A 23,721-nucleotide genomic window follows, 5' to 3' on the forward strand; every position below is an offset into this window, starting at 1 on the left:
GTTATCTCATTTGTTAGCACACAATTTGTCATGGCATGAATTGCGTCTCCCCAAAATTCATAGTTTGAAGCCCCTAACCCCAAAACCTCAGAACATGACTGTATTTGGAGACAGGGCCTTTAAGGAGGTCATTAAGGGAAAATGAGGCTGATAGGGTGGGCCCTGACCCGACAGAACTGAGGTCCTTTTAAGAAGGGGTTAGGACAGACAGCCACCAGGGCTGTGCACACGCAGAAAAAAGACCTCGTGAGACACAGTAGGAAGGCGGCTGTCCGCAAGCCAAGGAGAGAGGCCCCGGGAAAAACCAACCCTGCCGACACCTGGATCTCAGACTTCCAGCCTCCAGAACTGTGAGATAAAAGCCCCCCAGTCTGGGGTGTTCTGTTACGGCCGCGCGAGCAGACCAAGACACAGTTGTTCACAGTGTCCCCTGATAATCCTTTTTATCTCTGTCAGGTCCAGAGTAACGTTCCCCTTGCATTCCTGATGTTGGTGAGCTGAGTCCTCTCTCTTCCTTTTCCTGCTCAGTTTAGCCAAAGGTGTGTCAATTTTGTTGATCTTTTTCAAAGAACCAGCTTTTGGTTTTGTTGATTTTCTATACTGTTTTTCTATTCCCTATTTCATTATTTTCAGCGCTAATCTTTATTATTTATTTCTTTCCTTCTGTTTTCTTTAGGTTTTGTCTGTTCTCCTTTTCCTGTGTCTCAGGGCATAGATTTGGGACCTTTCTCTTTCCGTAATCAAAATGTTTACAACTATAAGTTTCCTCTAAACGCTGCTTTAGCTGAATCTCCTTAGTCTGGTACGTTGTGTCTTCGTGTTCATTCACCGCACAGTATAATGATTCATTTTTGCATCACAACCCGGTAAACGTTCAACAGATGTTTGTTGATAAATAAAGGCACCACTCCTCTCCCGAAACGGAGTACGATTCTCCGAAACCTCCCCTCTGTCTTACACGATGGCTCACCTGTCCTCAGCCTCCCTTCCCGCCACCCTCTCAGAGAAGGAGGATCGTGAAACGCAGCTCGGACCTCCCCACCTGTGGCCAGTGGCCCTCGAGCCCAGGCGGGCATCAGGGGCTCCTGCAGGGCTTGCTCAGGCGCACCCAGAGCCTCTGAGTCTGCGGCCGCAGGTGCGGCCCGAGAACCTGCCTTTCCAGAGAAGTCCCAGTTGAGGCTGGTGCTGCGGGCCCGGGGACCACACTCTGAGAACCACTGCTTCAGACGCTCCTCCCTCTGGGTAAAGCCTCCTCCCTGCTCGGCTCTGGGCTCCTCCCCCGGCCCCTCCATCTGAGATAACTTCCACTGTGTCCGTCGGGATGCAAAGATGATCATTATCTTGCCAGGCCCACCTCGGTCCCCTCTGCCCCTCACACGGGTGTCACTGCGCTGTGTGACCGCCACCTGTTTGCTTGCTCTCGGCTGCACAGGGAAACAGACCACAGAAGGGTCTTCAGCTGGTCCCCGCTCCCGTGTGCCTACGTCCCACAGAACACCTGCCCCGACTCTAGCTAATGAGGGCGGGAGGCCGGGAGGGCTCCCAGCTTCAACGCCGGAAGTGACCGTCTCCCTTCCTCCTCTGCGTGCTGCCTCGACGCGGATTCGGCCCTGCTGCAGCCGTCTGGCTCCCTGCTTGAAGATGGGACCCGCAAGAGCGGCAAGGCCAGGAGTCGGAAGGGACCAGAGCCAACCACCAGCAAGATGCGGCGCCCAGCTTCCCGGCTGGTAAGTCACGTTTCGTTATCGTCTGAGCCAGGTGCAGACAGACTGCAAACGCCCCAAATGTAGAACCCGTGCCCGTGTTGCCTCAGCACCCCTCTCAGGCAGTGGAGTCTTCTAGACACTTCCATAACACGCCGCACATGACAACAGTGCTGGGTTAACGCTGACACAGCCTTACTGACTGAGGAGGGCCGGACCGTGGAGGAGGATTTGATCCCCGCAAAAGGTAAAAGCCGAGCTTGAGGAACTTCCTACTTGCGCCCCCCCGGCAGCAAAGCACAGTAACCCCACTGCCGCCTGGGGGTAGTGACAAGTGGCTATGTCACTTAAGGTCAGTCTGGGGCAGCAAAGTCCCAAGGGAAGGATGAGAGGGTGCAGCTTTAAGAAGAGGAAGGCAGGACGAGGCCTAGCTCTCGCAGCCAAAACTGAAAAGTGCATCCCGGGAAGGCCCCGGGCTGAGCCGGACGTGCAGCCAACGGCACATCTGGTCGCGGTTAGCGTCGTCCGCGGCCAGGAGGTGAACAGGATGCGGCCACGGGCAGTTCACAGTCAGGGCCGAGGGGGTGTGCAGATAATTCATTCCAGTAAGACAATGTGACATCTGCAGTCGTACAGGAACATTTCCAGTGACGGGACTAAGGGCGAGATCGCCCTGCACCCTGGGCTGGCCAGGGAAGCGGCACGGAGCACAGAGGCGGCGGGGCTGCAGCGGCGTCCACGCCGGGCGCTGCTTGTCCGTCTCTGCACTCCCCGCACCTGGCACAGGCCGTGGCTCCGTGAAGATGCTCTAGCCCCTGGCTGAATGAGCGAGTGAGTGAACGAAGGAATTACTAAAATGAATTATAAAGTCTGGACATACAATTTTTAAAAGAAAATCTAATTTCTTTTTTTTTTTCTTTTTTTTGGAGACAGAGTCTTACTCTGTCACCCAGGCTGGAGTGCACTGGTGTCAGCCTAGCTCACGGCAACCTCAAACTCCTGGGCTCAAGCGATCCTCCTGCCTCAGCCTCCCAAGTAGCTAGGACTACAGGTGTCCACCACCATGCCCGGCTGATTTTTCTATTTTGTGTAGAGACGGGGTCTCGCTCTTGCTCAGGCTGGTCTAATTTTATTTCTTTATATGACCAGTCTACAGAGGAAATGCAACTTACTGGTAACTGTATTTTCTGGTGCAATGAACCTCAGCCGCAGTGACCTGAGCAGTAGTGATTGAAGGCAAAGGTCAGAAGCAGCAGATGTAATTTAAAAAAAATGTCTGTACAGCAAAGGGCACAATCAACAGAGTGAAATGGAAACCCACAGGGTGGGAGAAAATATTTGCAAGTCATATACCTGATATGGGGTTAATATCTAGAATGAATAAAGAACCAACAACTCAACAACAAAAAAACAAATAACCCAATCTCAAAATGGCAAAGGATTTGAATGGACCTTTCTCCAAAGAAGACATACAAACGGTCACAAGCACATAAAAAGGTGTTCAGCATCACTCATCGTTGGAGAAATGTAAATCAAAACCACAGTGAGACACCACCTCACACCTGTTGGGATGGCTACCATCAAAAACCAAAATATGTGTAGGTGAGGATGTTAGAGACATGGAAACCTTTGTGCACCGTTGGCGGGAATGTAACATGGTGCAGTTGCTGTGGAAAACGGTATGGTGGTGGCTCCTCATAGAACTAAACATAGAATTACTGCATGATCCAGCAGTCCCACCTCTGGGTATATACCCTAAGGAAGTGGATGCGGGGTCTTGAGATATTTGTATGGCCAAGTTCATAGCATCATTCACAACCGCCGAAACGTGCAACGACCCAGGTCCCCCACGGCTGGTGAAAGGATGAGCGGAATGTGCTCTGTCGTTGCTTTGGACCTTCTTTCGGTTTTGGAATTGAGGGAATTCTTTTCCCTTGTTCCACGTTGGTTGAACTTTCCTTTTTTTGGTTGAATTAGGCCGGCCCCAACGGGCCCCTTCCGTTTTGGTTCCCTTTCGTTGGGTTCCTTGGACCTTCAACCTGCCGGAGGCGGGGGTTGGACGGTTTTTTGCCGGGGGTTGGGGGGGGGGGGGGGGGGTTTATTTTTTACCGGGGCCGGGTTTTCGTTTTTCCAGGTTGGGAAGTTTTTGGGGTTCGTTTTCCCACCATTTTGATTTTCTTTTCTTGGGTTGGTTTTTGACCTTGTTTAGGTTGGGAATTTTTTTTTGCGTTTTTTTTTCCCCCATTTAAAATTTTTAAACTTTTTTTTGGAAAAGGGGCCGGTTAGGTTGGTTCCCCCTTTTAACCCCGGCCTTTTGGGGGGCCAGGTTGGGGGGTTGGTTTGGGGCCGGGATTTCAGGCCCGGCTTGGGCACCTTGTTGGGCCCTTTTTTTTCCAAAAAATAGAAAAAATTAGCTGGGCGTAGTGGTGCACAGCTGTAGTTCCAGCTACTCAGGAGGCTGAGGAAGGAGCTCAAGGCTGCAGTGAGCTGTGATGCACCACTGTACTCCAGCCTGGGCAACAGAGCAAGACCCTGTCTCAAAAAAGAAAAGAAAAAGTAACCAAAGACAGCGGAGGACCTCCTGGGCGTGCAGGAGGCTGTCACAAAGGCTGTCCTCCACGCAGAGAGCGGTGCAGGGGAGTGGAGGGGTCAGGAGACCAGCAGGCAGCAGACCCTGGCAAGCCTCATCGCCTCTCCTGACACCCCCAAACCGCCCAATGACCCTCCGGGGGGACGGGAGAGCCACGCTCTGCACAAAGACCGCAGCTGACACCCCAGGGCCACGGGACTGGGCCCAATGACGGCAGGGCCAGCTTCCCCCATTGAAAAGGTTTGGGGACGGACAGCCGTTGTTACCTTTCCTTGGCCCCCCAGGGGTTTTGGGCGGGCCCGGTTTTCCTTGGGAAACTTGCCGGGTTGGGCTTGACCACAGGCTGTTCCCAGCTCCCACACCATCTCCCTCAGGGGAGCGCCGCCTTGGAAACCTGAGACCCCAGGCTGTTCTGGAAATTCCCTCTGGGACTAGAGTTCTGCCCTAAACCCCTGCCACGTAATTCGTCTCCAGCCGCCCCCTCCCAGTGAAGATGAATCACATGTCGGTCCAGGGGGGCTGCCCCCAACCCTCCCATGGCTACTTTCTCCAGGGTGAGATCACAGGCCCCCGTCCCTGGCTTCCCCCTCCCTGCCAGGCACACGACCTCGGCCCCAGGGACCTCCGCATGGTTCACAGAGGGCCAGGTGGCTTCATGTCTCCATCTCCCCTCCCACCTCCCTCTGGCTGAACTTCCTCCTCGGCCCCAGAATGGAGTGCCTGCTCCTCCAGGAAGCCCCCCATCCACGCCCGTCTGATTGACCTCTGGCTCCAGCGCAGGCCCGACACAGGTATCAGAGTGGACAAATGCTTCCGAGAAGCGCCTCCCCCTTGTCAGACTGAACTTCCTACCCCGGGTTCTGTTCCTGCTCCACTGAAGCACAACGACCTTCCAGCCCCAGACAGTGGCCTGAGACCCAACTAACGTGGTCGTGCTCGCCCGCCCTGGCCTGGCCAGGGCTAATGCGTCCCTTTACGTTAGAATTTGTGTTGCCACAAGGAACCAAGGCTGCAGCCCCTAGAAGATGGGGCATCTGGTGACTTGTGATGCCATCCCGATGGCCAGACTCTAGCTCACCCCTGCATCCTTCCGTCCCCTGCTTCAGGCCAGGGTCACGGCGATGCCTACACGATTCCTCGCGCCTACCTGCTGCTACCTGCACGCCCAAGTCAATGAATGACCAAGCAAAACCTTTGCCTCCACAACTGGAGAGTTTCACAGGTGTTATCTACGTATCTACTGCTGGATGAAGGCAGAGGTCACCTCCAGAAGGAATGTCACGTGCCTGAGAAGACTGTCCTGCCTTCTGCCCACAACACGACCTGACTGACTCAGCCCAGGTGCCAGGTGTGGACCTTTCTGGCCACATGCTCCTCTGCTCCTCCCTCGCCCCTGAGCTGGGCTCCAGCACCCCCCACCTGAGGCTGGGCCCCGTCCCAGGCCCGCACCTGTCCTGCGAGATTAAAAAGCCCTTCTTTTGGGTGTTTTGAGCAGCTCAGCTTTACCCACCCCCGGAGCGGATGTCTGTAGCGGCAAACCCCCGGGCTCCAGCCCACAGCTCCAATCCTGTCCCTCTCACACCCAGGTCTGCCCCCTTGGGCAGCTCACCTGTCAGAGCCTCGGTTTCCTCCCTTGCAAATGAGGTATTCATGTCCACCCCGCAGGGTGCCGTGAAGACTGAATGAAATCATGCCTGGCCAGTTGTCAACAGTCAGTGACAGGCACCGTGATGACTGTGGGACATTACTGTCATCATTACTGTTTCTAGGAGTCCTGTTGGAGGGAGTGTGCCGGTTCTACCATCTCATCTTTGTCCCACAAGCCCCATCTTGCACTCTGGTTCCGGTAACTCGATGCTTAATCTAAGTCCCCAGAGGCTGACTGGGTCCCCGCCCGGCTTCCCTGCTCAGTTCCTGGGTCCTCTGAGACCAGGGCCCCACATCCCCTGTAAGCCGCAGGGGTGTGCCGGGCCAGCTGCTATACAGCCAGGAATTCTGCTGGCCAGAGACCACCAGCAGCTTGCAGCCAGCTGCAGTGAGAGTGTTTACACCAGGGAAAGCAGCAAAGCAGTTTTGTTTTTGTTTCTTTGTCCTCTTTTGCCCCCAGAGAGCCAGCATGCCAGCATCCCACCCAGTCATCCTAGAGCTGGAACCAGCTCTCTGGGCCCCAGCAGCAGCTCTGCGCCAGGGCTGCCCCCAGACAGCTGTGTCCAGGAGGTGGCTGGCCTGCCGGCCCTGCCCACGGCACAGCCCAGCACCCCTGAGCCCACCCTCCTGGCCAATCTGTCTGCACCCACTCCAGTGGGCCCGACTTCACCCTGATGGCAACTGTGACCAGCTGTGACCGTGCCCCACGCTGCCCCCTCCCAGCTGGTCACCTCTCCCCGCAGCCAGCAGCCCACTCCAACAAAGAGCATTTTCAAGCGCCACTGAGGCCTTCAAGACAAAGTTATCCAGCCTCCTGGCTCTGAATCGGGGTCAGGTACCCAAGGCGCACTCTGACATCACAAAGGGAGTCTGGGCCGAAAACAATCTGCAGGCCCCGGAACAAGCCCTTCCCCGAGATGCCCCAGCAAACACTGTGTGGATGGTGCGATGGCCTCCACCCGGCCCCATCCTTAACCTCATGCCAGAGAGACAGGGACGCTGGCCACACACGGGGAGAAACCACCCTGGAAGAACCACAAACAGCTGTTCTCATGGGTTCACGTTCAGCTCTCAGGGAAAAGCTGGGGATCCTGAGTGACATACCCCCCAGGGTCCCGGGAAGCTAAGGATGTGGGTACCTCTGCACCCAAAGCTAATGGCTGTTGGAGCTGAAAAGACCCTTAACATCCTACACAGCCAGGAAAGGAAGCCGCGTGCACCCTGCGTCCACCTCTGCCCTGCGCCAAACCACACGAGGATGACCGAAAAGGAGTAAGTGGGTGGATAAGCCCACAAGGTCAGAGACCACAGAGGTAAAGACAGAGACAGAGGATGGTGACATCAGCTCGGCGGGACAGCTCTGACAACTACAGGTGATCTAAATGACAAGCCCGGCACAACATGGGGTACACGGTACACACGGTATTCATCACACCACCAAGCGTTAGTGGCGCCGTCTGATTTTACACGTTAGCGCGCTTGAAATTCTCAGTCACCTTGATTCCTGAGGGGAAAAAACATCTTTATAGGCACAAATTCCCATTTAAAAGTTTGGGCTGAGCGTCGTGTTGCTTTACAAGATACTTTTCAGCCATGTCTTTTTAAATGTTTTAATTATGAATCCCCAAAATATTGCTTGTCAATAAAACTACGCAGATTGCGTGGTTTTAAGACACGTTCCAAGAGGCGAAAAGTAAATATAAACTGTTTGCCGCCTTAGAGGGCCAGAACAGTCAAAAAGAGTGGGGAAAAGAAAGTGAAAGAATAAATGGAAGCAAAAGGCAAAGAGAAAAGTGAAAATCGGTTGCCTAAGATGGGAGAGAAGACCAGGTGTCAGGAGCGCAACTGCTTAGTGAAGACGGGGTGTTTCCTTCTGCGGTAGCTCCCTAGGCCCATCGACCTTCGGCCTTTCCTCCCTGACCCACCATTCGCCTGATGACCTGCTCCCCCACTCCCCTTGCCTCTGGGCCACCCCAAGACCTCATGACCCAGGGGCCTGGGGCGGAGGGTGCTCCGGGTCCCAGCCACAGAGCCGGGCTCTGACTCGGGAGCCCTGAGCACCCGCCCACCTCTCCCCCTTCTCACCTGGGGGCTTAAGGGACCATTTTTATCGTAAATCATCTAAGCCTCAGTTTTCTTAGGATCAGAGGTAACAACAGGGCCGTTGTACAGAGAAAGATAACAACGTTCCCTGTTTCGCCCATGAAGTGCTCAGTAAATGTTTATAATGCACGATGATTTCCCTCGACACCTTCGTTGGCCCTAAATAGGCTCTTACGGTTTGTCCGCACGTTTGTCCTCGCTGAATTCCTATTTTCGGATGACCCCACTCTAGGAATCTCTCTACCCCTAGAAAACACCCTGGACCACTGCCCTGTTGGATTCTACTGGAGTCTCCCCACAGGGCAAGGGCAGGGGGATAAAAATCAACCGGTGAGGCCCATTGTGGATGTGGGCCCCTGAGGCAAACACATTCCTCCCGGTAAGAAGGCGATGTGGCTAAGGCAGAAATGGCAAACACAAGGGGACGTGCTCCCAGGGCACCTCGGAGAAGCACAGCAGCTGTGTGACCCATCCCAATCACATGGCCATTCCAGCCCTGCAGGGAGCCCTGCGTATCCATTAGAGCCTAACCTATTTGCTGGGAAGAGCATGAGCCTTTTAGGGTACAACAAACAACGATCAAAAAGCAATCAGAAAAAAAAAGAAATCACGTGCATTTAAACTCAGCTTTGCTACTTTCTAGCCATGTGACCTCAGCTGCATTTCTAAGTTATCCAAAATGACGCTCGTCTTGCGGCTGCATCTTGGGCTTGTAGCTAGTGACACATAACCCAGCAGCTATCCCAGGAACCATCTCTCCTTTTCTCACCCCACCTCACGTTCTGCACACCCTGTGTTCAGGGCCCTGGGCGGAGAGTAGCTGAAGAGCATAAGTAAGAAGCTCTTGAGTACAAATGCTGAATATGGCAATTGCTTTTTCAACTTTGAAAATAGACACTTACGTCGGTTCTATAATGATCTGTCTTATATTTGCTAAGTTATCAATATTGGATTCATTTTAGGGCGTGAATCTTCCTAAATTCTTTGTACTTACTGAAAAGGCCATATTGTAAGACTCTGTGATCATTAACCTCTGTGCGATGTTATATTTGAAAACGGAAAAACTAAATGTTTTTGTTGGAATACACCACACATACAGCATTTGAGGTCAGAAGGTAAAAATGAGTTAGAGCCCCTACGGCCGGCCTCTGCTTCCGCCGGGATAGCAGTGTTGTTTTGGAATGTCAGCAGATCATATTTTTAGAAAAATATATTCAATGAACTAATGACAATGTCAAAAATATCCATGAACCCCAGAATTTGTACATCCATTAGTTTAGAATGAGCTTTTCTTCTACAGATACATTCCTTAATAAACTGTGCAGAAGACATGATCAGAAGTGACGCCAAGCCAGTGGACCCTCCACATGGACAAAAATACTCAGATACACGTTTAAATAGGCTTCAGCAGTTAGCTGTTCATTGCTTATTCAGCTGAGCCAATCAAACAGGGATCTCAGCGTCAGGGCCAAAGACCAGTGCTTGCCTGGGGTGGAATGCCAAGTAAAAACAGACGCTAATTATAATAAGTGCCTTTAATCAGGCTGAAGGTGGTTGTTTCACAAAATCAGTTAAAATCTTTGCCTTGCAATGATTTGCAACTTCCTCTTCTGTTAAATTTACCCTTAAGACTTTTCCCTTTTATTTGCATTACTGTTTTCACCAGTGTAAATATAGCTTAGATTTTTTTTTTCTTTCCAGGCGTTCAAAGTGCTTTCGCCATTCATTTCATTGGCAATATTGTTACTTCATCAAAAAAAATTGCTTCCCCAATGTCCTGCCCTCGAACCCATTCTATTCGTGGGCTGACCAAATGGTGCAGAGGATCGCACGCAGAACTGATGTCGCGTTTTTCAGGGTGGCACGGCGTCCCGAGGGCGTCCTCACTCTGGAGCGGACGCCCTGTCACAGCAGGTGGGGGCCTCTGCGGGATGCTCAGGTCACTGCGCCACCGCCGAACGCGCCCCCGTGAGCACCCGCAGGCTCTGCCCCTCTCGGCTGGGGAACCCCCTGCCCGCGCCCGCATCCCCCCCCCCAGGGCGCGCGGGTGGGTTTGCGGTTCCGAAGCCCCGCGCCTGGGCGTCCCACGGATGGCAGCCCCGCAGCGCGCTGGCCCGGGACAAGGTGCCCGACCCGCCAGCCCAGGAGAGGTGATGGGGGGCCCCGGTACCCGCTCCAGCCGCGGCACCCCCAGCGCCCCTGACGACGCGCCCGGGGCAGGGCGCAGCGCTGTCCCCCGGGCGGGGGCATCGGACGCGCCTCTGCAGTTCCCAGCGCCGGCGCGGGCGGCCTGGCTCCTCCGCCTGCCCAGCGGCGCCCGCACCTACCCAAGTCGCCCAGGAAGCGGCCGTCCGCCGCCGGGGGCTCCATGCGGCTCCCTGCCCGGCCCCGCCGCCCCGCGACTGCCGGCGCCCGGCCCCGAGCCGGACTGGGGCGGGGCCACCTGCGCGCTGTGCCGGGAGTTGTAGTTCCCGTCGCCGGCCTGGCGCGGTGCCCAGGTTCCCTGCCTCCCCGCTCCGCTGTCGCTGTCGCTGTCGCGGAGCTTGGCCGCACCGGCCGAGGAGTGCGCGTGCACAGGATGGAAACGTGTGCTATGCACGCACAGATCCGAGTGTCCCTGTGCAAAACACGTGTCCCGTGCATGTGTCCCGTGCAAGCATGTGTGTGTCCGTGTGCAGAACGTACGTCTGCGTGTAAACATGTGTCCGTGTGTCCATGTGCAAAACATGTGTCCTGTGCACGTCCGTGTGCAAACCATGCGCCCATGTGCAAACACGTGTCCCATGCACGCACGGATCCAAGTGTCCCCGTGCGAAACGTGTTTGGTGTTCAGTCCTGTACCCACGCGCAAACCTGATGTGTCCACCTGCCAAAACTCACTTCCACCCTTTGCGTCGATGGCGCCCATTAAGCACCCAACTTCCTCCAATGCTTTAACTCCCAAGAAGCTCTTTCTACCAAAGCTGGTGTTCATAATCCCTGTTTCTTTCGTCTTCGGAGATAAATTATAGATTTAAAGTCGTTGAAATCCATTAAAAAAAAAAAAGCCTTTCATTTACGGACGGTTTTTAATCCAATGTTGTCCTAAGAGGTTTAGCAGATGGAAGCCGGGGCGAGGCCTGGCGTAAATGAAGAATCTGTTCCCTGCATAATTCCAAGTCAATAATTTAATCAGGGATTTTTTTTTTTCCAAAGTGGCTTCCAAAGTTCAGAAGATTTAGCTTTGAAAAAGTTCACTGTAGCCTCATCAGGAGATTCCTCACTCACGCCGACCTGTACTGAACCTAAATGTAGAATTTAGTTTCGGCTGGAAGGTAAAAATATCAGGAATCATCCCGTCTGGGAATAGGTACCCACTAGCAGAGGGCAGACCGTTTGGTCTCTCCCTCCTGCAAGCTGCGGCCTGGAATCTTTATCTCCAGTCGGGACACAGGCACTGTGTTTAGGAGGCCCTGGACACACCTGTTGGAATCCAGAACTCAGGGGAATTGAGAGCCCCAGGCCTGGGAATGAAATTTCAAGACTGTTAGGAGTGTGTATTTATCCTTTTGGCTGCTGCCTACTAAAATCTGGCTGTTGCATTTTTCCTGCAAGTTTTCTGCTTTTTTTTAATTAAATATAGTAGATACTTCTATCAAAATATTTGCCTTAGAATATTATGTTTTCCCTGTGACAATGTAGTGTGTTTGTATGTTTGTATTTTCTTCAATGTTTCTTCCTTGACAAAGTATCATCTAGGTCTGAGTATAGATCATATAGAATATATATTTTTTCATATGTGTATATGTGTTATGAGAGTGCTAAATATATTAGAAAGCAAGCATTTGCTTATCATTTGTTTACATTATGTTTTTTCTTCATTCTGTTGCTTGATTTCAATATTTTATTGTAAAAAGGCATTTTAAAGTTTTTATATATTCAGAAATATATTCCCTGAAAGTATTTCCTTTCTCTTCAATATTCAGAATCTATTTCCCCACCAAGAGCCAGAGAGTACGTTATTCTATTTTGTTCTGTTCTCTTGTTGTGAAGTCTATGACCACGTGGGATTTGTTCCAATGCATAGGATGAAAATATAGGATCTAAATTAATTCTTCCCTAAATGGAAATAGAATTGCTTCCAAAATATTCATTAAATAGTAATCCATTTATCTATTTTTATGTTACTACTCTCTTTTCATTACGTTAGGTTTCAATTACCTTTTGAATCAACTGTAAGAACTTCTATGATACTAAAAATAGTTCTATTACTTATTTAGCAAATATTTACTGATTACCTAATCTAAAAGTAGGTAATTTTTAAAACTGTTTTAAAACTTTGGCAAGGCTAACTCTTCTGAACTTTGGAAGCCACCTTGAAAAAACAAAATTCCTTTACTAAATTATTGACTTAGAATTATGCGGGAAACAGATATGCCAGTTTTAAAATCTGATAGGATAGCTATTTAGAAAGTGGTATATTAGGGACTCCCTACACATCATGAATTGAAATGTGCAGAAGAGTTAGATTGCCTACCAACTGTAGGAGTTTAATTGCCTACCAATTGTAGGATTTCATTAGGTTATGCAGCAGATCTAAAGCAATAATAAGAATGGTCTGGCCGGGCGTGGTGGCTCACACCCGTAATCCTAGCACTCCGGGAGGTCAAGGCAGGAGGATTGCTTGAGCTCAGGAGTTTGAGACCAGCCTGAGCAAGAGCAAGACCCCATCTCTACTAGAAATAGAAAAAATTAGCCAGGCATGGTGGCATGTACCTGTAATCCCAGCTACCTGGGAGGCTGAGGCAGGAGGTTCACCTGAGCACAGGAGTTTGAGGTTGCTGTGAGCTAGGCTGACACCATGGCACTCTAGCCCAGGCAACAGAGTGAGACTCTGTCTCCAAAAAAAAAGAGTGGTCTGTCCTCAGAGACCTTTGACATTGATCAGTTGACGAGGGTGTTCCTAGAGCTGAAATACACCGGCAGCCTGCTGATGCCTTATTCGATTGTCTAAGCAGAGAAGCTCTAGGTCTGTCTATCAGAATATGGAGTTTCAGCCTCCCAGCCAATCCCCAGATTTGAGCCAGTTCCCAGACCCAGAGCTCCTTTAGTGAAGGGGAGGCCAGGTCCACTTGCGGAAGGACTTTGATACACAGAGTTTATACTGTAAATCTTCCACCTAACCTGCCCAAAGAATTTTATGGATATTTATTGGGTTATATATCAAGTATGCCCAAAAGAAAGGGAAATGATGAGACTATTCAACAATTATTGGTCACTGGCTCTGAAATGACATTACTTCCTACAGAGCTAAAATGCCACTATGTCTATCAGACAGAACAGGAGCTGATGGAGAACATGATCATGGAGGGTTTGGGGTCAGGTCCATCTCAGGTGGGCCCAGTGGGTCCCTGAGTCCCGTGGCTATTTCTCCAGTTCCAGAATGCATAATTCAAGTATAGATACATACTAGAAACTAGCAGAGCCTCTACATTGATTCTCTGAACCACCAGGTGAAGGCCAAGTGGAAGGCACTAAAGCTGCCTCTAGCTACTAAAATAGCAAAAAGCTGTCTCGAATTGCCAGAGGCATTGCAGAGATTAGTGCCACCATCAAGAACAGGAAAGATGGCCGGGCGCGGTGGCTCACGCCTGTAATCCTAGCACTCTGGGAGGCTGAGGCGGGCGGATTGTTTGAGCTCAGGAGTTCGAAACCAGCCTGAGCAAGAGCGAGACCCCGTCTCTACTAAAAATAGAAAGAAATTAATTGGACAACTAAACATATGTAGAAAAAATTAGCCGGGCATGGTGGCGCATGCCTGTAGTCCCCGCTACTCGGGAGGCTGAGGCAGAAGGATCGCTTGAGCCCAGGAGTTTGAGGTTGCTGTGAGCTAGGATGACGCCACGGCACTCTAGCCCGGGTAACACAGTGAGACTCTGTCTCAAAAAAAAAAAAAAAAAAAAGAACAGGAAAGATGCACCCGTCCCCATTCAGCCTGCATATTCAGGCTGCGCAGAAGACAGATAGATCTTGGAGAATTACAGTGGATTATCATAAAATTGATGATGAGTGACTCCAACTGCAGCTGCTGTTTCAGAAATCATCTCGTTGTGTGTGCAGCTCTCAGTCTGATGAAAGCTTTCTCTAGTGACGCCCTTGGTGTAGACCATGAGGGACACTTTGCTTCCTGGTCCTGGGGCAGCGACTCACCGTTATGGTCTCACATCAGAACTTTACCAACCTTCCAAGCTTACATCATAATCTAGGCTTCGGGTATCTCGGCTGCCTTCCCGTTCCACGGGACATCACTCTCGTCTGTGATTTTGATGATATCGAGCTGATTGGATCTGAAGAGCAGGAAATTAGCGGCTCCTCTAATCATCTCGGTAAGATGCATGCATGACAGAGGGTGGGAAATAAATGCCACAAAAATTCAGATGCCCGTCACCTTGGGAAAATTTCTAGTGATCTGGGGCATGTCAAGCTATCCCCCCACCCCCGCCCCTAAGTGAAGGTAAAGGGCTGCGTCTGACGGCTCCAGCCACTAAGAAAGAAACATGGTATAAATAGGCTTCCTCAGATTTTCAGTGCGACATAGACCTCATTTTAAACATTTTTCCTATTCCAACATAAGCAGCAACTGGCTCTCACTGGCTCTCTCACTTTAGCTTCTCAAAGTCCTGGACCAGGTGTGTGTGTAGCTTCGTGGTGAAGAATGCAGATTCTTCTGTTACTTAGCCATGCCAGTGCTGTTGGAGACTGATAAAATGTACACATCTACAAATTTGCCTCTAATAACTGCTTTAGTTGCAACCCACAAATTTGATATGTTATGATTTCATTTTCATTCAATAGAAAATATTTTCTAGTGTCTCTTGTGATCTCTTGGCTAATTTGGACATGCGGTTTATCCTTTTCTTTTTTTTCCCCCCTCCTGCTTTCCTGCTGAAAATGTGTGTGGCTTAATTTCCTAATATTTGGGAATTTTCCAGATGTCATTTTGCCATTGATTTATAATTTAATATAGAATATATACATAATATACTCCAAATTATTTCAATCCTTTTCAATGTATTAAGATTTATATGTCTATCTTACTGAATGTGTATTTGGCAGTCATTGGGTGAAATTTCTACTAATTTTACTTAGGTCAAATTGCTTGACAGTGTTGCCCAAGTCTTCTGTATCCTTCTGATTTTCTATATACTTCTATCAATTCCTGAAAGACTAGAGTCAATTTCCAACTATGAGCATGGATTTGTCTCTTTCAGTTGTATCAGATTTTTCCTTATGTGTATTGAAGCGCTCTTATTAAATGAATACACTGTCAAGGCTGTATCTTCTTGATGAATTGACCCTTTGATCATTACTAAATGTCCCTCTTTATCTCTGGTAATATTTATCAGACAATCTGCATTGTCTGGTATAAATATGACACTCTAGCTTTCTTATGATTGGTGGTTGTGCGTATGTATTTTTACATTCTTTTGTTTTCAACTTATGTTTTTATATTTAAAGTATGTTCCTTCTACTTAGCATATACTTGACGTCTGACAATCCCCACCTTTTTTAATTTTTGTTTTTGTTTTTTGGAAACAGGGTCTCGTTATGTTGCCTAGACTAGAGTTAGTTCAGTGTGTATTCACAGGCATGATCATTGGTGCACCAAAGCCTCAAGCTCCTGGGCTCAAGTGATCCTCCTGCCTCAGCCTCCCAGGTAGCTGGGACTACAGGCGCCACCACACCTGGTTAATTTTTTCTATTTTTAGTAGACATGGAGTCTCACTCTTGCTCAGGCTGGTCTCAAACTCTGGACTTCAAGCAATCATCCTGCCTCAGCATCCCAGAATGCTAGGACTACAGGCGTGAGCTACCATGCCTAGCCAGTAATTTTTAAGGAAACTGAGTCATTAACTGTGGAATTTGCCAATTCTAGATTTTGTTGATTACATGCCTGTGGTGTCATTTAACATGTTCTTTGTTCCCTGCATTTCCCGTACACTGGAAGCTGGATCTATCTAGATGCTTAATTTGATTCAGGTTTTTCGGTTAAGAATATCTCACAGATTATAAATTTCCTATTGCATCAAATCAGGAAGCTTATGATATCTAGCTTTCCCTTTTTTGTGATTAAAAAATTGGATCAATTGGTCTAGGGGCTGTCAGCTTCATCCATCCATTAAAATAACTTTTTTAAAAACTCTTTATCATATGCCAGACTGTGCACTAGAAATTGTAGTATATACATAATCACATTTGATGATATCAATCCTATGCGGTTGGTCCCATCACTATCTCCATTTTACAAATAATAATACTTAAGCAGAGAGAGACTAAATTACCTGCCCAAGGACACCCATTAGTGAGTGGCAGAATTGGAATTGGAACCCAAATGGCCTGGCTCCAGAGCCGCCTTCTGTTCCCTGAGCCATGCACAACGCAGAAACAAATGGAGGTGAGTGAGTTCCATTTACAAATACAAGCAGCAAGCGGATCCGGCCTGGGCACGTAGTTTTACAACCCCTGCTTCACGGCATTCATTTGGCTCTAATATGTTCCATCAATGTTTTCAGTTCATCTTTAGCACTTAAAAGTTTCGCTCTTTCTTTTCATATTATAGCAGGTTACCTTTTTACATTTTATTTTATTTTTAATTGACACAGTAATTGTACATACTTGTGGGATACAGTGTGATGTTTTGATACATGTGTACAATTTGTAATAATCAAATTAAGGTAATTAGCACATCCATCACCTCAAACATTTATCATTTCTTTGTGGTAAAAATATTAAAAATCCTCTCTTCTAGATATTTTGAAACATGCAATGTATTATTGTTGACTACAGCCAGCCTACTGTGCAATGAAACACCAGAACTTACTCCTTCCATCTGGAACTTTATACCCACGGACCAATCTCTCTTCATCCTCCCCTTCTCCTTCTCCTTCCCAGGCTCTGGTAACCACTATTATTCTACTCTCTACTTCTATGAGATCAACTTTTTCAGATTCCACATAGGAATCTGTGGTATTTTTCTTCCTGTTCCTGGCTTATTTCATTTAATATAGTGTCCTCCATGTTCATCCATGTTGCCCCAAATAATAGGATTTTGTTATTTTATATGGCTGAACAGTGTTCCATTGCACAAATATATTATACCATATTTTCTTTATCCATTCATCTGTTGATGGACACTTAGACTGATTCCATATCTTGGCTGTTGTGAATAATGCTGAATAGTGTGAATAAATATGGGAATGCAAATATCTCTTCAACATACTGATTTCTTTTCCTTTAGATATATACCCAGCAGTGGGACTGCTGGATCATATGGTAGTTCTATTTTTAGTTTTTTGAGGAACCTCCACTGTTTTCCATAGTGGCTGTACTAATTTACATTCCCACAAACAGTGTATAAGAGTTTTCCTTTCTTTACATCCTCACCAGAATTTGTTGTCTTTTCGATAATAGCCATTCTAACAGGAGTGAGATGATATCCCATTGTGGTTTTCATTTGCATTTCCCTGATGGTTAGAGATGTTGAACATTTTTTCATATACCTGTTGGCCATTTATATTTCTTTTGAGAGATGTTTATTCAGATCTTTTGACCATTTTTAAATCAGATTATTTGGTTTTTTTGTTATTGAGTTATTTGAGTTCCTTATGTATTCTGAATATTAACACCTTGTCAGATGTGTAGTTTGCAAATATATTCTCTATTCTGAAGGTTGTCTGTTCACTCTGTTGACTGTTTCCTTTGCTGTGGAGAAGCTTTTTAGTTTGATGTCATCCCATTTGTATATTTTTGCTTTTTTTGCCCTATTGAAGTCTTATCTAAAAAATTCTTGCCCAGACCAATGTCATGAAGCATTGTTTTGGGTCTTACATTTAAGTCTTTAATCCATTTTGATTTGATTTTCATATATGGTGAGAGATAGGGTTCTAGTTTCATTCTTCTGCATATGGATATCCAACTTTCCCAGCAGCATTTATTAAAGAGATTGCTCTTTCCCCAACGTGTGTTCTTGGTGCCTTTGTCAAAAATCAGTGGGCTATAAATGCATGGACTTATTTCTGGGTTCTTTATTCTGTTCCATTGGTCTGTGTGTCTGTTTTTATGGCAGTACCATGCTATTTTGGTTACTATTGCTTTGTAGTATATTTTACAATCAGGTAATGTGATGCCTCCAGCTTTGTTCTTTCTGCTCAAGACTGATTTAGCTAATTGAATTTTTTTTTTTTTGGTTCCGTACAAACTTTGGGATGTTTTTCATATTTCTGTGAAAAATGTCATCAGTATTTTGATGCAGATTGCATTGAATCTGTAGATCACTTTGGTTAAGTATGTGCCTTCTTGGCTGGAATTTCTTCTTTTTTTATATATTAAAAAACAGTTTTGCTGCTCTTATATTGGTTTGATAGTATTGTAGTCATTAATGTTGAAGATAAAATAGTGTCTCTCATCTAATTTCAACTGCAACAGAAGACACTGGTAAGAAAGAACGGTTCCTGGGCCCTGACCCTTACCTAATTAAAAAGAAACTCCAGGTGTGGGGCCCAGCATTTGCGTTTTTAGTAAGCTCCACAAGGGTTCTGGTTGGGTTGTCTGGGAAGCAGATGCTGAAATGAGTTAGGGTTAGGACTGCAAACGTTTTATTGGAGAGTGTGTCAGTTTGGGCCCTCCAAGAAGTCGACACCAAGATGGGATAGACGTGCAATAGATTAGAGAAAATTCCACGGAAGCTAAATTGGGAGGCACGGGGAGGGGGGAGGGGAGGGAGAACCTACAGATGGAGATAAAAGCCTAACACCTGTGAAGGAAGAGCAAGAAGGATGCTTTGGCTGTAAGGAGTCTGAGATCACAGCTCAGGTCTGATGGTAGCTTGGCCAGGCTGAAGGTTGTCTGTTGGAGGACTCAGGCAGGAATGGGCCAGCACTGGCGCCCTGCTGCACTCAGCTACTGTCTGGGAATGTCCTGGAGGAAGCATGAACGCCATGGTGGCTCCAACAGGGTGGCAGGTGAATCAACTCTGCTCACAGAGCAGCTTCTCTTGAAAAAGATCCTTCCGTTGCTGCCACAGTCTACCCCCTTGCACCACGTAAGTCCACTTCTCTGCACACATTTGGGGAGCAGTTTCTCTAGGGTCTTTTAAGGGGGAACCCAGAAATGAAGGTTGGTGGGGCAAACTGCAAGCTCTGTCTCTGTAGCTAGTCTCAGGGCCTCCACCAGCATTCATCCTCCTCCTCCTCCACCATTTTAAATTGCCCTCAGTCTCGGCCATTGCCTCAATGGGTCTTTGGGGCTTACCTGGTGAGGTGACTCAAACCTTGATGTTGGAGGGGTCTGACCCCATAGTAATCACATGTGTCTAAGGATGGAACTGCTGCACATGTCCATTCACAGTTACAGTGGGGCAAGGAGTACCAAAAGGCAGCCAGGTGTACCCCTGGGTCGTCCAGATATTCCTTCCACGTGTAAAGTCAGCCCTACCTTCTCCCACCAATCAGCAATAATCACTGCCGTCAAGGTGGCGACTCTTCCCACCTGTTGCTACCTAGACGCAGGAGTCCGAAGCCTGCTGACAGCAGCCTTAGCTTGTAATTTAAGAGAACATGTTGAGTCTCTGGACGAGAGGTCATCTCTTAGAGACAGCTTGGGATGTCCAGCCTGGCGGAACCTAGATTTGTGGGAACGGGCAGTATAAACCCTCTAGAGGGTCACTGGGAGTGACAGGAAACGGGGCCATTTCTGCTCCCACCGTCGGGTTCCCTCTCCACTGCTCTGGCCGCCTCCCATTTGTAGGTGGTGTGTAGAACACTACTAGCTGCCCGTTTATTTCTGAATCCACAACTCCCTCAGGGCCAAGCCCCTTGGCTGGCTCTCCACCTTTTCGAGCATCAGAGTAATTGTGACCTCTGGCTTCTGTTGTCACTGGCCTTGTTACATCAGAGCCCACCAGCCCATGGTTACCAATGAGCCCAGCTCTGTGACCACCACTCCTGCAGTCCACACTGACCTGCAGAGTCATCACCTTCCCTAGGTTACCACTGGGGACATCTCCAACAACTGGGCCACCGCTTTGCGCTGAGGACGGCCCTAGACCTCACATTCCACTTGCAATGTGCTCCTTCTTGCCGCCGGCCGGGTGAGTGAGCCAATCCCAAACCCCACCGATCTTTCTTTTTTCTTGGATCATTCTTAGTGTTTCAAGTTAAAACCAAATATACTGTTAACAAACCCACAGGGGGTTCAGTGTTGCCTTCCGCACAGAAAGCCAATCACTGAGACAATGAGGATTGTCAAGGAAGAAAGGATTTATTTCAGTGGATGGTCAACTGGGAGGGGGAGGTATGAACTGCCTCAAATCTGCCTCTCCGACCAACAGGGTCAGGGAGGTTTTCTGGGGGGGAAATGAATGATGCATGAGGGGAGTGAGCCTCATTTTGTGTTTGGGATGGAGCGCAGGGCACGCGAGCACAGTGAGAAACATGCTAGTACATATATCCCATGATAAGGAAAATGGTGGGTAAGTCCCTCCCAGGGCGGAGATTTTGGTATTATAATGAGCTAGAGGTTAATACTGGTCATTCTTTCAGCCATGTGTACAGGCTCAGTGGGTTGCTGGGCATGGTCTGTGGTGGGTGTCGCTTGTCTTCTCCAGACAAACAGGTGGCGTGAGGCTTTGTAGTTGTCTCATGGTTTGCAACGAGGCTCTGCCATTTTGGGGAAAGAAACTCAGAATAGCGTCAATGCAACAGAAAATTACAAAGTTCTGGTCAGCCCATCTTACTGAGAGTTCTCTATCTGTTTTCTGCCTATTTTGAGACTGTAGCTACCTAGCTACCAGTGCTGAGATAGATCTTATTTCAAAGTAACTTAGAGCTGCCAGCTCCAGCCATAATGTGAAGCTGAAAATTCATTTGAAATACGAGGGAACTAAAAGTATTGAGAAAACATTTTCTTGCTTATGGAGCCGGTTACAATATGAGTGATTTATTGGGGGAACCGCCTGCAAAGCACAAACAGGGAAAGAGCAAAGGTAGGCAGGGAGAGGCTCCAGGCTGTGGTGTGGGCTGGACACCTCTGAATGGAGAAGGGGAAGGAAGAATTGGGTAGGAAGAGTCTCAGACCGCCGTGAAGTTCTTAGAAGGTCTCAGCTGGGCGATATGGAACCTCCGGGCAGAGGTTCTCCATGGGAGGAGTCCTGCTCTGGCCAGAAATGGCCTAACGCTAGTTCCCTAGTCCCCTAACCAAGCTCTGTCACTGGCTGGGAACAGCCTGAGGGCAGCACCGGCTCAGCCTGAATGCTCCGGAAGACTCGGGCAGTGGAGGCTGTCAGTCAGCCATGCTCCCCACAGCGGGTTCTCTTGAGGGAGATCAGAGCAGAGCATGTCCGTGGCTGTCACGGGAAGTAACTACTAGGAAGGGGACAGGGAGGGAGCAGAATTAAAGCAGGAGGAGAGAACAGACTGTATGCAGTGCAGAACTGACAAAGTCTCTGCCAGCCCAACAGGGAGCTCTGCGGCAAATTAGAGGAATTCCCCACTGGGCCAAAAACGGCCACCCCTGTGCCACTGCCTTGTTCAGACACTAGTCAGGGCTGATGGAACCACAGCGGTATTAAGTAACTTTCTTCAAAGTCACACATTTCCAAATGAAAGTGACCAAAGAAAGAATATCTAGTAGGTATTCTTTCTGCAAGTAAAAGCCAATATTCACTGCTATTGCCCTACTGTGATCATTTTTTGAGTGCTTGCAGTTTTTTAAAGGTCTTGGGTTATCAGTGATATAAATGTCAGTTTACACACACACACACACACACACGTATTTATATTTGTGTGTCGATATATCTATTATTCGTGTTACTATTACGTTTATCATTTATGTATATTTCTCTGTGTATATACGTGTATGTGTGTATAACTTTTCATACTGCTCTCAAGACCAGGACCTATCAAAAGGAAATGGAAAATTGATCTGGTCAGATCAGCCACTGTTCTGATGTTTGGTCACATCTGGCCAGAGGGTGTCTTTCACCACAGCACTGTAAAAAGGAAAGCCCCGGAGCCCAAATTCCATCCTTGCAAACAACTTGAGATGCTGTCTCTTCGATAAACAACTTCAAAAGAAAAAAAAAGTGCAAGGAAAGGGAGAATGTATTTTCTTCTCAGTTTCTATAGTTATGAAGAAAAATAAATCATTCTTTCTAGCACAAAAGGTTATGCAAACGAGCTTAATGAATTCTTTTTAATTTCTTGGGATGATGGCTAGTAATTTCATAGTGGAACAGTTGCCCAACAAATTGAGAGTATTTTTTTGGTCAGTCCCCTTTTACATTTTTACAGTTTTTTAGGATTGTATAGGTTGACTGATGACATAATTTAATACACAAAATAATAAACTCAGAGGAAAAGTTTATCTTTTTTTTTTTTTTGCCTCAAATATCTGGCAACCAAACTGGGGATATGTATACAGGGAACAACAAGAAGCAGTGCCGGGGTGATCATGTTAACTCTTTGAAGGAAGTCTTAGATTAGTGAGTTAAATGTCCCCAGTTTTGTTTTTTGGTTTTTTTTAGTAAAGATTTGATGGTTGCATTTATTTACCAGACACTGACAGATCTTGTTAGTCTCTTGTCACCTACCAAATACCACTAATCATTTTTGTCCAGCTTCCAAGGCCAACCTATAAAGTATTGGTCCACTTGTGATCTTCCTGGATACTATGGGCCACCCATTGAGGTTTTCCTTCCTCAAACTACTCTCTCTCTCTTCCTCTCTGAAATCACTTCCTGATTTTATTTCTGCTTGTCTAGATCCTCCTTTCAGGCCTGGCATAAAAACCGCCTGCTCCAATAAACCTGTCAAATTCCTCAGCCATAAGTATGGGACTCTTTCCTCTGACCTCCCATAAAACTGTATCTGTTCATCTTTAATGACACCTATGCTTTTTATTGTTCATTGTTTAAATATCTCAAACCTTTGCCTATAAGAGTTTTCTGTTGTTTGCTTTTTTAAGAGACAGAGACTCTGTGTTGCCCAGGCTGGACTTGAACTCCTGGGCTCAAGTGATCCTCCTGCCCCAGCCTCTTGAGTAGCTGGGACTACAGGTGTGATGGGCTTTAATGTTGGGGTCTTATTTATCTATGTATCCCTTCTCAGACAGTAGCACGATGCTTTGAGCATAATATGCGCACACAAATTTATGTTAAAATATCAATAAAATTAAAACAGCATGGTTGCTTTTAAAAAGAACATATTTATTTAATAAAGTACTGCTTTTAATAACACACACTGAATACTAATTTCGCTTTGTGCAAACTATTTTATCTTTCAACAAATTGTCTTTTTTACAGATTTACTCTCTTAATGGTTCTTATCTATGTTTTTCATAGCATTTAAAAAGCATTTATTATGGATTTGCTTCTTCGAAGAAATGTCATCTTAAAAACATAATACAGGATCGATGATTCTGAATGTCCTTTGCTTTTTTTTTTTTTTTTTTGAGACAGAGTCTCCTTTGTTGCCCAGGCTAGAGTGCTGTGGCGTCAGCCTAGCTCACAGCAACCTCAAACTCCTGGGCTCAAGCAGTCCTCTACCTCAGCCTCCCGAGTAGCTGGGACTACAGGCATGTGCCACCATGCCCGGCTAATTTTTTCTCTCTATATATATTTTTAGTTGTCCAGATAATTTCTTT

General features: G+C 47.6%; 1 protein-coding gene across 1 annotated transcript in view; it reads right to left on the bottom strand.

Annotated features, from left to right (window-relative positions):
• ASB13 (ankyrin repeat and SOCS box containing 13) overlaps positions 1 to 10,423 on the bottom strand; it is a 20,436-nt gene extending 10,013 nt beyond the window's left edge. Inside the window, exon 1 of the mRNA XM_012664918.1 lies at positions 10,371 to 10,423. Within this exon, the coding sequence (XP_012520372.1) occupies positions 10,371 to 10,413 (43 nt within the window). The 5' untranslated portion in view covers positions 10,414 to 10,423. The remainder of the gene's footprint in view (positions 1 to 10,370) is intronic.
• Between the last annotated feature and the right edge of the window lie 13,298 nt (positions 10,424 to 23,721).

The sequence above is a fragment of the Propithecus coquereli genome, unplaced genomic scaffold (genome assembly GCF_000956105.1).
Source record: "Propithecus coquereli isolate 6110/MARCELLA unplaced genomic scaffold, Pcoq_1.0 Scaffold94, whole genome shotgun sequence".
NCBI lineage: Eukaryota > Metazoa > Chordata > Mammalia > Primates > Indriidae > Propithecus > Propithecus coquereli.